Here is a 16048-nt window from a genome sequence, read left to right as displayed (position 1 = left end):
CGGGCGGTTGCGGCGGCCGGGTCCCCTCAGAGGGGCGCTGGTGCGCGGGCCGAGGCGCGGCGGCCGGGTCGGGACGCGAGCGCTGCGCGATGAGCGGCGCGGGGGACCGCGGCCCCGAGGCCGGCGCTGCCCGGGCCGAGCCCCCGGCAGCGGGGCTGAGCGTGGACGTAGCGGGGCTGCTGGCGCAGCTGGCACGCAGCTTCGCGCTGCTGCTGCCGGTGTACGCGCTCGGCTACCTGGGCCTGAGCTTCAGCTGGGTGCTCTTGGCGCTCGGGCTGCTCGTGTGGTGCCGCAGGAGCCGCGGCCTCAAAGCGACGCGCCTGTGCCGGGCGCTGGCGCTGCTGGAGGACGAGGAGCGCGCCGTGCGCCTGGGGGTGCGCGCCTGCGACCTGCCGGCCTGGGTGAGTGCGCCTGGTGCCCCGGTGCGCCCCGCCCGCCCCCCCCCAGCCGTGCGGTTGCGGGGACCTGCGGGTGTCCTGAGCGCCGCCAGGCTCCCCGCCCCCGCTGTCTGTCGGGCGTCCCCGCGGCCAGGGCCGCGCCCGCCCCTCCCCCGGGTCCGCAGACCCCCACTCGCATCCCCCGGCCGGCAGCCCGGGCAGGCCCGCTTAGGGGCGGGGGGCGGGGGCGGCTGGCCCCGGCTCCAGGCCCCGGCCCCGCTGGCAGTGACTCGCGCCTCTGGAATGTGCCCTGGGAGGCGGCGGCGGGAGGTGCGCCCAGCGTCCGGCCGGGTCCCGCCGCCCCTGCCCCTGCCCCTGCCCAGCCCTGGGACCGTGGGCGCTCGTGGTCCCGGGGAAGGGAGCGGGGGGACGGTCCCCAGAAGGGGGCTGCGAGCCCTTTCACTCTTCCTCTAGGAAGCTCTGGCTCTGTAGGGTGGACGTGACTCCAGCCTGAGCTTCGGAGGAGGGGTCAGAGCTCTTGGGCACTTGCACGGACAGCGAGAGTCTTGTTAATTGATCATTTTCACCCGGGAGCTTGTGTGCACAGTGGATTTCTGCAGCGAGCACAGGCATGCACTGGCTTCCCCCCTTTTTCTGCTCACTCCGAACTCTAAGCGGGAGTTGCTGTGACAGCTTCAGATGCAGGAAATCGTGGTCACTTTACGATCAACGGCGTTCCCCGGAGGCTTGGGGTGACCGTGGCGTGACACGGCCGGCCAGTGAGGCTCGCAGGGGTGGTGGTTTCTTGGCGGAGCAGAGCGCCTGGAGAGGAGCGGCTGTTTCCAGCCCCGAGACCCTCGCGAGGTCGGGCGTGGGGTGTGAGAGCGGGGTCAGCCGGGGGCCAGCCTGCTCGGTACCACCTAGCGGGGCAGGCCACACTTTCTGTTTCCTTCGCGTAAAATCAGCGAGTCACACACACGGTTTGAAGTGAGGCTCGACAGTAGGAGCAGCCTGCTAGGAGAAAGCGAGCATTCCCGTCTTGGCAGTACTGGGACGTTGTTCTGGGGCCCCTGAACTTCAGGGTGCTGTCTTGCTGTGAGTGAGATGTGTCTGCACGTCTTCGTGGTGCGTCATTGACAGCGGTGATTCATCGTAGGGTGGACGCTAGGAAGTCCTGAACCAGTGGGTACCCACTTCCTAAGCCGCTCTGGTCGTGTCCATCCCTAAAGTAATTTATGCAGGGTGTGGACAATCGAGGTAGGGTGACTACTCCGAGAAAGAGCATGTACACTTTTGAATTAAGGGGGGCGGCTGGGGCGGGGGGGGGGAGGCTACCGGGATATGAAACATGGATCTCACTTAACCCTGTGAAAGTTCTATTAGGCCTTGATCCTATAGCTTGTATATAAACCGTGTTGTTACTCATTCTACACTGTTTTCCCGGTCAACAGGGAAAATGCTTGACAAGTGTGGATCGGTGGATGAGGACTGGCCTTTTGTCCAACAGTGTTAATTGGGCCCCGTAAAATTAGACCAGGGGTGAAGGGAATATTATTGAAGAGTTTTTATAGAAATGAAAGAAAAAAAAAAAAGAAATGAACAAGGACGATTTTCCAGTGAGATTTTTATTTGAAATATTAGAACTGGTATGAAGTCTGCCCCTTTCCTACTTTTACGGCTGTCCATAAATGCTGACTGGATGGCTGCACATAATAAGTAGAAACTCAAATCTGGCATATGCAGTACTACTTAACTGTTTTGACAGTTGGTCTTTTATTGCTCTCATACTTTGATGATTAACATTTAAAGCAGCCAGCTTCCTTATTAGGCAGTTGTGTACTCTTAATGTACAAGCTTTTCTTTGGGGAGAGTTCTTTTTCCTGTAGTTATTCTGGGAAGTCCAGGAGAATTTATCTCTAGCCAAAACTGAGTTTGTGTGGGCTAAGAAACGAACAAGAGAAAAGAATACACTTTGGTCTCAAAAAAAAAAAAAATACACTTTGGTCTCATATGAAGGAGGACAAATATTTTTTATTCTTAATGTTAATCATTGACTTACACTTTAATAAAATTTGGTGAATACTTGTAAAAAATAGTCACATAGCTATATAAGAAACCACGGTTTACCTCTTTTAAACAGTGGTTGCCACTTTACAGTTAGCTCTTAGAGCAATTATGTGCTTCCAGAAGATGTTAGAGACCTCTTCATGCTGTGAAGGAGATGTGGATGCTGCTTTGGTGGTGTTTTTTTGTTTTTTTTTTGTTTTTTTACTTATACTGGTGCTTCTGCTCTAATTTAAAAAGGAGGAAGACTGTTGCTCTGAGTTATTTGGTCTAAATGCTTCATGAAGTTAGAACAGAATGCCTCAAGAGTACTAAACATAGAGTAGTAATGTCTGTTTTTTTTAGTTTGAAGTAAAAAATGGATTTAGAGTTAGGATATATGTTAATATATCAACTTGTATGCTCTGGTTTTAATAATACTTGTTTTAGATTAATAGTCTGTATTTCAAGATGGGAAACTATAGAGCTAGTACTGAACTGTAAATAAATTTAGGAATTAGAAATATATGGGATATGTTAAATTAATGTTATATTAAGTATATTTATATACTATAGCTCTCTATCTTGTAGAGAACCAAAGAACCGAAGTATGAAAAACTGAGTAGTAATGTGGTATTCTTGTTAGGCCTAGTGAACCTTTTATCTTTTCTGTAGACTTTCATGATTTCTACACTGATCCCAACATTTAACTTAGAATGATATCACAGATGTTGTGATTATGCTAAAAACCGTTGAATTGTACATTTTAAATGAGCAAATTGCATGGTATGTACATTATATCAGTAGTGCTATTAAAAAGTGTTATAGATATTGAATTTCTTTTAAAAATAAATGAAAAGGGTAGTTACAATACAAAGTAAGCCACACATATGCCCTTGCTTATGGAATTCCAGCAGAAACTATTACAACTCTCTTTAAATTTCATTAAGCTTTTTATTTAAATTCTAGTGTAGTTAACATATAGTGTTATATTAGTTTCAGGTGTACACTATATTGTAAAACTGCTATAACTTTTAAAAATTATTGTTCCCAGAACACCTGGGTGGCTCAGCAGTTGAGCGTCTACCTTTGGCTCAGGTGTGATCCTGGGGTCCTGTGATCCAGTCCTGCATCAGGCTCCCTGCAGAGAGCCTGCCCCTCCCTCTGCCTAAGTCTGCTTCTCTCTCTGCCTCTTATGAATAACTAAATAAATCTTAAAAAAAATTATTGTTCCAACTTAAATTTCAAGGCATTTATATTTTAGAGAATGTTTAATGAAAAGTGTGGGCTTATGAATGAAAACTAGCAAAATAAATTTTTTTACCTTAACACTCATGTTACCATAAATATTGGCTAGACAAACAATTTTGATAAATGATGCAGAAATCATGCAGAGATATAGATAGCTTAAATGTGTGTTTTTCTGTGATTATTCTAGACTTTGATTCAAGGTATTGATACATAATTATGTATAAAATTTTAGGGTATAGATTGGTTTTATATTAGATTCATTTTATCATAGCATGATTTTAGAATGTTGTTGAGTCTTTATGGCTTTTAAAATATTTTATTGATTGATTGATATTTATCTATTTACTAGAGACACAGAGAAAGAGGCAGAGACACAGGCAGAGGGAGAACCAGGCTCCCTGCGGGGAGCCCGATGCAAGACTTGATCCCAGGACCCTGGGATCATACCCCGAGCTGAAGGCAGCTCAACCACTGAGCCACCCAGGTGTCCCATATTATTTTATTCTATTTAAATTCAGTTAATTGACATAGTGTATTATCAGCTTCAGATTGTTATGGTCTTTTGTGTTAAGTTACTATCTGTTTTGGTTTCCATGACACAGTGCTACCTCAGATGAATTTTCTTTCTCCATTTAAAGATCTGGGCACCTACTGTATGCAGAAGTAGAAGAGGTCATCCTGCTTTCATGTGTGTGCTGTCTTTCAGATAAACACAAGGCAAGATGTGATGGCCCCAGTGCCCTAGCTGTCAGAACAGAGGATAGGAGGTGTTTAGTGGTGAGGCAGTGCATATAGACAAATTTTGTGGACATTTAAGAATAGAGGAACGTGACATTATACTCTATGGAAACAGCACAATAAAGGTGCAGAAGCAGGAAATCAGGCATATCCTGTGGCGGGAACATCAGAGCTCACCTGGACTGTCCCATCTGGAGGAAGCTGTTTGGAAGGAAGGTGATGAATTGAGGCTCAGGGGTGAGAAGCAGATGTATTCCATCCAGCTGGGGCTCACGTTCTCAGGGCAGCTCTCCCAATTCACAGGGAGCCTGTATTGGGCATAAATATAAATAACTGCTTTTTTAAATTCAGTGTTTTAGCATGGGAGAAAGGGGAGATAGTGATGTATTCAGAATTAAGCTTCTGAAATCAGAAAGTAGAAGCCCCTGTGCAGTGGGAGTGGTGTTCTCTTCTTCTTTTAGCTGCCAAAAAACAAGCCAAGATTATTGCTGGATTGTTGTGCTTTGCCCCAGGAGGTAGCTGAAAGTACCCAGCCACCTTCCCCCAAATAGACCATTCTCTTTTACCCTAATGATCTTATTGTGCTTATACTGAGTCACCTTGTGTTCTTTTGGAGTTGGGTGGGGCACAGTTCTTACATAAACAGTATCAGTGGTTTCTTTTGTGTGGAGTCATTTTTCTATTACACGTGTTTTACTTGAGAGTTTTCTTGTGATCTTTCTCCTGGTTACTGACTTTTCTTCATTTTTCTTAGCTGTTACAAGAGTCTAATTTTTCTTTTAAGGAAACCATTTATTTTTTTATTTGTTCCTGGAGTAGATTACATTTTAAGGAAGTAGTAGTTCAATTTACATGTAGGGATTAGAAATGAGCCTTTATGGATTCATCGAGTTACTCAACCCACATTTATTAGCATTTGCAATGTTCAGGTCTCTTGCTGGGTGATAGAGATGAACATGTGTAAGACAGGCCTTAAAAATTCAAAAATTTACTAGCTGGTAAGAGCACAGATCTGTGTGTAAATCTAGTTTTAGTCATAGTGTGCTTTTGTAGTTCTTTTTTTTTTTAATAAAAGTAATACAAGCTCATTTTTTTTAATCCTGGAAAAAATCTATTAAAAACATCATAATTCCAAACCACCCATAATTGTAGTTTATGGAGAATTACAACAACCTTGAATGGAATTGTTATTGTGATTTTTTTTTCTGTTTGTGATAAACCATACTGAAAATAATTTGTTCAGGAAAATGTGGTTTAGATTTTAAGTTTTTTTTTTTTTTTACTTTTAACTATGTATGGAAAAAGGAAAGGCAGGCCTTTCTTAGGTCTTTCTGTTGGTAAAGTGGTATGCTCATTTTCTTAAAAACTCTGCCATTTAGAGCATTTTGTACATTTCCTAAGGTAAATCTGGAGTTGTTTTTTTTTTTTTTAAGATTGTATTTATTTATTCATGAGAGATAGAGGCAGAGACCCAGGCAGAGGGAGAAGCAGGCTCCCCACGGGGAGCCCGATGTGGGACATGATCCCCCAACTCCAGGATCACTCCCTGAGCCAAAGGCAGACGCTCAACCACTGAGCCACCCCGGTGTCCCAAATCTGGAGTATTTAAATCAATGCATTTGATAATTATTTATTTTTTAAAATTTTATTTGAGAGACAGCGTGCGTGCATGCACGCACACGAGCAGGGGGAGGGGCAGAGGGGCTCAATCCCAGGACCCTGGGATCGTGAACCCAGCCAAAGGCCGATGCTTAACTAAGTCACCCAGGCACCCCTAAACCAATCTATTTTAAAACAAAGATTTTATTGGTGAGGATTAAAACTTTATTCTAGGTTTTGTTGAACTAGCTATGCATAGAAGTCCAGTTTTATGCTCTTGCTGTCTTTGCTTTGTGAAAGGCAGTTTTATGATTATTCACAATGGACACCTCTGTGAGCCCACAGTTCAGCACCTGGCGGATTACAGCAGGGTATGCAGACGAAAGTATCAGTGCAAAATAACAGCACATTTTGAATGCACCCGTGTGTCAAGAGCAGTGCTTTGTTTCCTAGTGACTACATATGGGAATTGGCAACAGCCACACCCAACAGCAGATGTGGAAATACTAACCTGACAGTTCACACTGTGCTTTCCTTTTTGTTATTTGCAAGATTGTCATTGAAGTTGAACTTAAAGTTCTTTTCTTTACTCAGTGAAGTTCCTCTTACCTATTTTTAATGAACACACAGTTGTGTTTTTATGTCCCCAAAACATACAATCTTTCTAGTATGAGAAGAAAGCAACCTCATTGTAGAACATTTCAAGCTTTGGAGAAGCGTCAAAAGGAAAAAGTCACCTGCATCCTACTAACTAGTGATGACCACTATTAACCTTTTGATGATTTTCTGAACCTTTAATGCATATGGATATGTGTGTGTGTTGTATCTTTCTTCATTGTGCATTATGTTGTGGACATATGTCATTATTCAGAATATGACTTCGGTTATTGCGATATTACCTATTTAATGGGGATGCTGGGTTTTATTTAAATGATGTCTGATAGATTTCAAAAACAAGATTGTTAGATATTATCTGGTGAGAAAGAAAACTAGAGTTTGAGACATATTCAATATTCTGTTCTTTTCAAGTTATAAAATATTTATTTGAGCTATATATCAGATCTGTTCTGGGACACATGAACTATTTCTGAACTCAGGAGAATAGCATGATCATTTTATATAGAGAAAACTCACTTTGGAGGCCCATGTTTCATATGGTGTTGATGTTCAAATGCATAGTCGATTCATCCAGATGCCCTCGTATGTAAATAACCTTGAGAAGGAAAGCATTCCCCTCACGAGGAGTCACAACTTTTCAGTAGCTTATTCTTTGCTGTGTTGGGATATTAGTTTGTTAACAGGAAGAACGTTTTAAACTGAAGTAGCGGCTTCAGGTAGCAGTGTCCTGATGGCTACTGGAAGGTTGCTGAGAAGACTCCCTGGGTTGTCACTAGCCATGTGACCAGTTAATCTGGCAGCCCTTGGTCACTGAGTGGTGTGTGGCACGACCATTCCCACACGTGAGGGCGTCACTACGTGGGCGCATGCTGGAGAAGCAGATTCTGGCCCTGGTAACTGAATCCAGTCCTTTCTTAACTGTGCATGTGGGCAAGTTGGCCACACCTCTTAGACCTTAGGTTCCTCCTCACTAGGTAAGCATTGAAATGAGCTGTGAAATGAACATGGTGTGGCTATGAGGCTGGAATGAGGAAAGGCCCAGGGAAATGCTGGGCCTGGGAGGGCAGTGGCTGCCCAGGGTGCCCTTGAGCTGGTGACTTGAGTGGCTCCTGCTTCCTAGCAGTTGCCCTTGTGTTGCTGCCAGTTTCCTGCTGCCTGAGTCACTTCTCTTACCCACTTCAACTGAAAGGGGGCAGATGAGACCTGGAGTTTCTCTTTGTTTCTGTTTGCTGTGGTTTGTTTGTTTTGTTGCTAAGAGTTTATCTACATTAATGCTTTGTTATTGTTCACACTGGAAAGTACTACTACTAATTTCTCTCTCTTCTCTGTACTTCTCTAAAATGATAGCCAAGGAACCTATGTTATTAATCTGCTTCCCTCCTGGTGTTTCCTTACATGCTACCCTGAGGACATGGTTCTGCTTGAAGCAACTGCCCTGATGCAGTAGATAACCATAGTTGCATTCCAACCGTATCATGTTGTAAAGTTGGTTCATTCTCACACTCATTCCCTTCCTCTTGTGAATAAGTGTTGGTTAATGACTAAAGTGGGGATTTGAAAATCTCCTATTTCTGGGTCAGTTATAGTATCTGTGGAGTCGTTCCCTTCTGTTAGCATCTGAGGGGTGATATGTGTTAGGTTTCCCTAAAATAAGGTAGAACTGTGCAAGATAAACCTGATAATGTGGGAGGAGAACATTGTCCAACTTGTTTCATGCCATAAATACTGCACTGGAGTACATGTTATAAGCTGGTTTTCAGTTACGCTGCTTACATTCTAAGATACCAGCACCAAACTGCTAAAATTATTGATCTGAGCAATACTCTTATTTTCTATTTTCTTAATAAATGTTGCTTTCATATTTACTAAAGCATTTAGTTAAATTTGCTTTGTCCTGTACTTGTGTGTAGAATTAGGAGTTTGAAGACAAGGACTTTTAATATTCATTAGAGCATCTAGCAGAATGCCTTTATATATAATTTACTTGGTAAAACTAGGGAATTTTTAGAATAGTGAACTACTGGTTGCTTGTTTCATTAGGACTTTCTATACCCAGTTTGTACATTGTTACGTAATGTCCATGTTGCCATTATTGTATATGTTTGAGGTGAACTGTCTACTGAGTTAATTTATTATGCTTCTGCTATAAGTATTTAAATGGCTAGCAAATGAATACATGAGATCTGTTAATAGTTTCTAAGTTAATGTCTAAGTACTGGGTTTCTTTTTTTTTTAATATTTATTTATTTATTTATGAGAGACACAGAAGGAGAGAGAGGCAGAGACACAGGCAGAGGGAGAAGCAGGTTCCATGCAGGGAGCCTGATGTGGGACTCGATCCTAGGACTCTAGGATAACGCCCTGGGCCGAAGGCAGGCGATAAACCACTGATCCACCCAGGGATCCAGTACTGGGTTTCTAAAAGCAAAAGCCCAAATGTAACTCAAACCATAATTCAAACCATTGCTTTCTGCTTTCCACCTATATCAAATCTCCCTAGGCTCCCTCTCAAAAGGATGCTGTGATTGTGTTATGGCATACCTGGCTTATCCAGGATAATCTCAACTCAGGATCCCTAGTTTGTCATGTCTTTTTTGCCATATAGGGCAACACTCACAAATTCTAGGGATTAGGATATATATATGTATATCTTTTGGGGGGCCATTACATACGCTACCCTGTGTCTTGGGATACCTGGCAACCAGGATGGCTAAACAATGGTAATTGTGGCTCAGCCATAGTTCATCAGTTCTGAAAGATACTCCCAACCCCACCCCCCACTTCCTATCTGTGGACTCATCTCATAACCATGTGTCATTGTTGAGTTCAGCATGCTCTTTCCTTCTTAGGGCATAGAAAATAATGTCTGTTTTATAATTGATCTCGTCTTGGATGCAACACTATGGCTATTCCTGTTCTCACTGTGGCTGAGAATTATGTGTGGTCTTGAAGAGATGGTATAAGTAGAAACAAATGGGAGAAAGAGCTGAGCCTTTGGAAAAAGGGTGGCCTACAAGTGGCAGTGCTTTTGCATTGTAGATGACGAGACAAGCACAAGAAGCAGGGCCTTGCACTGTGTCAGTGTAGACATTAGGGAAGCATCAAAACATTTAAAAGAGTGGTGTGTCTCAAGTTTAAAAGGGGCCTGTACAGGGTGATGTATGAAAGTGTTAAATTACTATATTGTACCCCTGAAGCTAATAGGACACTGCATGTTAACAATTGGAATTAAAAACTTTTTTTAAAAAACACTTTTTAAAGCAATTAAAAATACTTTAAAAAAACAAAAAATTAAAAGGGCATGTGTAACAAGATACATTTTGGAGTGATATCCAGACAGACCGAGAGGACAAAGACTGCGGTTGGTCTGAGCATGAGGAAGGAAGGAGTGCCTGAATCTCAATGGAATCACATTGAGAAGAAAGGAAGAAGAGGCGATGGAAAAGTGAAAGATGACTCCAGGTTACTTGCCTGAGCTCCTGGGAGAGGAGAGGATGTTGCCATTATGCCAAGAAGGATATATAGGAGCAGCAGTTTGGAGGCCTAGGGCTAGGGACAGGAGATTATTAATTTTGTTTTATAAACATGTCAGGTGTAAGAAGCCTAGGGGAATTTCAAGAGGTATTATCCAAACATCAATGAGAAGTAGATGAGATCAAAGAGACACATATCAGCATGTGTTCAGCTCACAGGCGATGGGTGGCTGAAGTCATGCTTGAAGAGGGAGATGGAGGAAGCACATGTAGATAGCATAACAGGAGCTGATGGCCTGGGGCACACCCTTGGTGATTCTGGAGGAACTCAGAATGGGAAGGTAAAGAACACGGTTAATGCATTTAGTGCTTATACTGTGTGCTTATCTAATGCTCTATGTAGAACTCATTTAACCCCCACAGACCTGTTACCCTCATTTTACAGATGAGAAACTGACACCATGCTAACTCTTGAGAGGTACTGTGACTTGCCTTTGGTCCCAGAATCTGAAGTGACAGGGACAGAATATGAACTGGTACCTTTGCTAGCTGTTGCTCCATTGTTTTTCTGCTCTCCACTTTCTCTTGATAATAGTGAAGAAGATACTGGGGATTAGACATTGTCTTATCTAGTCATTTTGATAATTTCCACTTTTCAGAGGAGGAAGCTAAGGCCTTAGGAATTCAGCAGTTACCCACAGTCACACAAGTACCAGAGTGATGCTGGGCTACGAGGTCAAGTGTCCCTGCCTGCCATACCCTTTCCACTGCTCTCAGGGCCCAGAGAGCTGGGCCCAGGCACCTGCAAGGGTGAAGGTGGCCTTGCTGCCAGTAGAGCACACTAGCACACTCTCATGGCCTGTCTCAGGAGCAGATTGGACATTCAGTTTATATAGCATTTTTATTTTATTTTTATTTTTATTTTTATTTTTATTTTTATTTTATTTTATTTTTATTTTATTTATTATTTATTTATTTATTTATTTATTATTTATTTATTTATTTATTTAATTCAGGATAGACATAGAGAGGGAAAGGCAGAGACACAGGCAGAGGGAGAAGCAGGCTCCTCAAAGGGAGCCCGATGTAGGACTCAATCCTGGGTCCCCAGGATCATGCCCTGGGCTGAAGGTGGCGCTAAACCACTGCGCCACCCTGGCTGCACAACATTAACATATTTAATTATTACGTTAGGGGTAACAAGTGGACAAGGGTGTATATTTCAAATGTTTTTGATCTATGCAAGTATTCGGGACAAATAATAGAAACATTCTTCGTGGTCTTTGTTTCCTCCTTACATTTCCAAGTTTTTGTATGGGATCATTTTCTCCTGACTATAGAACTCACTTTCATATTTTTTTTAGTGCAGGTCAGCCAGCAGTGACTTTTCTGTTTGTGTTTGTTTACAGAAAAAAATGAGCAAATAATACAGAGTTCTCATATTCCAACCTATATACAATTTTTTTTTGAGATTTTATTTATTCATAGAGATGCAGAGAGAGAGAGAGAGAGAGGCAGAGGGAGAAGCAGGCTCCATGCAGAGAGCCTGACGTGGGACTCCATCCAGGGTTTCCAGATCACGCCTTGGGCTGCAGGCGGCCCTAAACCGCTGCGCCACCGCCACCGGGGCTGCCCCATACAATTTCTTATATTAACATATTGCATTAGTGCCGTGTATTTGTTGCAATTATTGAAGCTGTTGATTCTTTTAGCTAAAGTCCACAGTTTACACTAGGAGTCTCATTTATTTTTTTAAATTAATTTATTTAGAGAGAGCATGCACACATGAGTGGGTAGGAGGAGCAGAGGGAGAGGGATCAGCTGACTCCCCCTGAGGGCAGAGCCCCATGCGAGACTCAGTCCCAGTTCCTTGAGATCACCACCCCAGTCGAAAGCAAGGGTTGACACTCAACCTACTAAACCACCCAGGCGCACCAAGAATCTCTCCTTATTTTGTAGAATAGTATCATTGCCCTAAAAAATCCCTCTATTCCCACCCTCTTCCAAGCTCCTGCGTGGTTATTGGTCTTTTTACTGTCCATAGAGTTACCTTCTTCAGAATGTCAGGTAGTTGGAATTACGTAGTCTGTGGTTATCTTTATTGCAAAAATATTTCAATAACAAAATTAACTTTTAAAACATGTGCAGTTCGGTGTCATTTAGTACCTTCACAGTGTTGTGCAACTATCACCTCTGTCTGGTTCCAAAACATTTTCATCACCCCAAAAGAAACCCTGTGCCCATTAGCAGTCCCTTCCCATTTCGCCCTCCCCCTACCCCAGCAGCTGCTGATCTACTTTCTGTCTCGTGATTTTCCTATTCTGAATATTTCCTGTAAATGGAATTATACAATATATGACCTTTTGTGTCTGCTTTATTTCATTTAGCATTATATTTTCAAGATTTTATCCTAGAGTATACACCATTTCTTTTTATGGTGAATAAAACTCCATTATACGGATATACCACAATCTGTTTATCATTTGTTTATCATTCCATCCATTGATGACCATTTGGGTTGTTGCTTTCTTTTGGCCATTGTGAATTGTGCTGTGAACATATGTGGACAAATTTTTATTTGAATACCTGTTTTCAATTTTGGGGGGCGGTATATACCTAGAAGTGGAATTGCTGGGTTTGACTTTTTGAGGACCTGCCAAACTGTTCTCCACAATAGTGGGGCTATTTTACATTCTAACCAACAATGCGAAAAAGTTTCAAATCCTCTACATGCCTGGCAACGCTTGCTATTTTTTAAACTATTTATTCGACTTTAAAAAAAAAAAGATTTATTTATTTATTTATGAGAGAGAGAGAGAGAGAGAGAGAGAGAGGCAGAGACACAGGAGGAAGGAGAAGCAGGCTTCATGCCAGGAGCCTGACGTGGGACTCGATCCCAGGACTCCAGGATCGCGCCCTGGGCCAAAGGCAGGCGCGCCAAACCACTGAACCACCCAGGGATCCCCTATTTATTCAACTTTTAACCAATGGGCACTTACAAAACTTTTTTTCTTTTTAGTAATCTCTGTGCCCAACGTGAAGCTCAAATTCAAGACTCCAAGATAAAGAGTCACTTGCTCTACTGAGCCAGCCAAGTGCTCTGAACACTTGTCATTTCATTTTTTGTCTTTTTGATTATAGCTATCCTGGTAGATGGGAAGTGGTATCTCATTGTGAGTTTATTTGCATTTACATAATAAGAAATACCACCTTTATGTGATAATGTGCATTTCTTCCCAACTCCACTTTTTTTTTTTTTTTTTTTTTTTAAGGGAAAGCACTTAACTCCACATTTAATGAGTTTTTTGGGGTAGTTTTAAAATTGGCTATGTTGAGAATATTTACATACTAGAGTCGGCAATCTCAGAACTGGTCGTAAATGTGTAACAGCATATCACTGCTCTGAATGATGTTCCCCTCTTCCAGACAGGGCTCACCTGTCCTTTAAAGGCAGAATGGGAACAGGTCACCTTAATCTAATAAGGTTCTGAGTTAGGCCTAGGGCAAGTTGCAGGGAAAAGCTCTATCTCGTCTGATCTCATCCATTTTCAGGCATAGCTCCCCAAATGTTGTAACTAGAGACATGCTGTGTTGACTAAGTCCCTCTTCATTCAATCTTAGGGTCCACATTATGCTTTCTCAGTATAAGGAACCTGCCAAAAGCTCTGTTTTGCTTGTTAGAGGCTAGTTCCTGGTACTGAGTAGTTTAAGAATTTGGCAAACACCTCAAGGGTAAAACTATAAGAGTAAGTTCACTTCCCTCTGCCAAGGATCTTGGACCTGGGGTCCTCTTGCTCAGCTGACCCCACCCAACTCCCTATTCTTGACTCTGGTCTTGTGGGATTTCCATTACTCTGGCTTCTCTGCTTCTTAGGCATGTTCTCAACCTTTTAGACCACACCCCTGGGGGAAGACAGCCTTGGAATGTCAACTCACCACTGTAGTGCCTTCTCCCCTGCATTTTAGCCCCTCTGGCCCTTCTTGCTTTGGCAGATTTCCAGTGTCTTCAAGTGCATATATGCATATGTGAGAATGTGAACATGTGTGCTGAGTGTGTTTTCATCTGGCTTCTCTCATTGGTCTGCTGCAAGGTACTCCTATCCTCATAGCTTGAAGCCAGTGTTATTTTTAGGGAAAAGTGGGTTTGTGAACTCCTAGTATATTGCCCTGTGAAAATTAGAAAAAAAAAGTATTTTGTTGACTGTGTGATTTGGAAGTGGGATGGGAAGATAGATTCAGGAGAAAGGGATTAGGGGTCAAGTTTTTTTATTTTTATTTTTAAGATTTTATCTATTCATGAGAGAGAGAGAGAGAGAAAGAGACAGAGACACAGAGAGAGAGGGGGGCAGAAAGATAGGCAGAGGGAGAAGCAGGCTCCCTACAGGGAGCCCAGTGTGGGACTCAATCCCAGGACCCCAGGATCACGCCCTGAGCTGAAGGCAGACACTCAACTGCTGAGCCACTCAGGCATCCCATAGGTGTCAAGTTTTATTCATATAATTTTATTTCAAAATGTTTTCCTGGGTAAATATTTTACATTTATGTGGGTTTCATGGTACTTTTCCCCTCAGCTTTTTATTTAAATTCCAGTTAACATAAAGTGTAATATTAGTATCAGGTGTAGAATTTAGTGATTTGTCACTTACATATAACACCCAGTGCTCATTACAACCAGTGCCCTCCTTAATCCCCATCACCTATTTAACACATCCCCCCAATGACTTCCCCTCCAGTAACAGTTCTCTATAGTTCAGCTGTTTTCTTGGTTTTCCTCTCTTCCCCTTACTCTACATTGTGTTCATTTGTTTTGTTTCTTAAATTCCACACAAGAGTGAAATCATATGGTTTTGTCTTTCTCTGAATGACTTAACTCACTTAGCATAATATCCTCTAGTTCCATCCATGTCGTTGCAAGTAGCAAGGTTTCATCCTTTTTTTATGGCTGAATGACATTCCATTGTATATGTTGAGCATCTTTTCATGTGTCTGTTGGTCATCTGGATGTCTTCTATAGAAAAATGTTCATGTCTTCTCATTTTTAAGCTGGATTGTTTGTTTCTTGGGTGTTGATTCTTCTAAGTCCTTTATATACCTTGGGTACTACAGGGTACTTTCTAAAAAATTTTTAAGTAGGCTCCATGCCCAGTGTGGGGCTTGAACCCGTGACCCTGAGATCAAAAGTCACACGCTGTACCAACTGAGCCAGCCAGCCATTTCAATTTTTAATTGAAATTTAAAATTTATTTATATATTTACTTACTTATTTTAAATATTTTATTTATTTATTAATGAGAGAGAGAGAGAGAGAGAGAGAGAGGGGCAGAGACACAGGCAGAGGGAGAAGCAGGCTCCATGCAGGAAGCCTGATGTGTGACTCCATCCCCGGACCCTGGGATCATTCCCTGAGCCAAAGGCAGATGCTCAACCCACCCTGCCACCCAGGCGTCCCTAAAATTTCATTTTTAAATGAAAATACTGTTAGCACTAGGTGTGAGACAACCTGTAAATTTTAAACGGTAGAGCTTGAAGTAAACAGATAGAGAAAAATCCAGTTTGGGCTTCACTTATTTTACCTGTGAAATGGTACCTGACAAGTTTGGTAAACTTGGGAAATACCTGTCAAACATGACCATTGAGTGAATTTATGTTTTCATGGGTCACAAGCACTGTTTCATTTATTTTATACTTTATAGTTTCAGGAGGAGGACAGGCTGAAGACACTGGTAATGTGAATTATAAGTAGAGGAGAAAAATGGATTTTTAAACCTTGACATGTGTCCCATTTGTATATAAGGAGGGGAGGGAAATCTGGCTGCCCTACAGAATAGTTTGGCTAGCACTGCCTCAGGGGAGCTTGCCTGGTGTATGCTCTGGATGTGGAGTCAGGGTCAGAGTCCAGACCTCCATGGACCCCAGCTCAGTGGCTCTTGGCCAACATCAACCTAATGG

General features: G+C 42.7%; 1 protein-coding gene across 2 annotated transcripts in view; it reads left to right on the top strand.

Annotated features, from left to right (window-relative positions):
* Positions 1 to 16048, top strand: part of ESYT2 (extended synaptotagmin 2) — an 82141-nt gene continuing 66093 nt past the window's right edge. The window contains exon 1 of one of the 2 annotated variants that reach the window (XM_035699976.2): positions 1 to 401. In XM_035699976.2, coding sequence (XP_035555869.1) covers positions 90 to 401 — 312 coding nt within the window. In that variant the 5' untranslated portion in view covers positions 1 to 89. The remainder of the gene's footprint in view (positions 402 to 16048) is intronic. The other variant, XM_025448632.3, reaches the window with a different exon arrangement.

Source organism: Canis lupus, chromosome 16, assembly GCF_003254725.2.
Source record: "Canis lupus dingo isolate Sandy chromosome 16, ASM325472v2, whole genome shotgun sequence".
In the NCBI taxonomy this organism is placed as follows: domain Eukaryota; kingdom Metazoa; phylum Chordata; class Mammalia; order Carnivora; family Canidae; genus Canis; species Canis lupus.
This window is presented reverse-complemented; position numbering and strand designations above follow the sequence as displayed.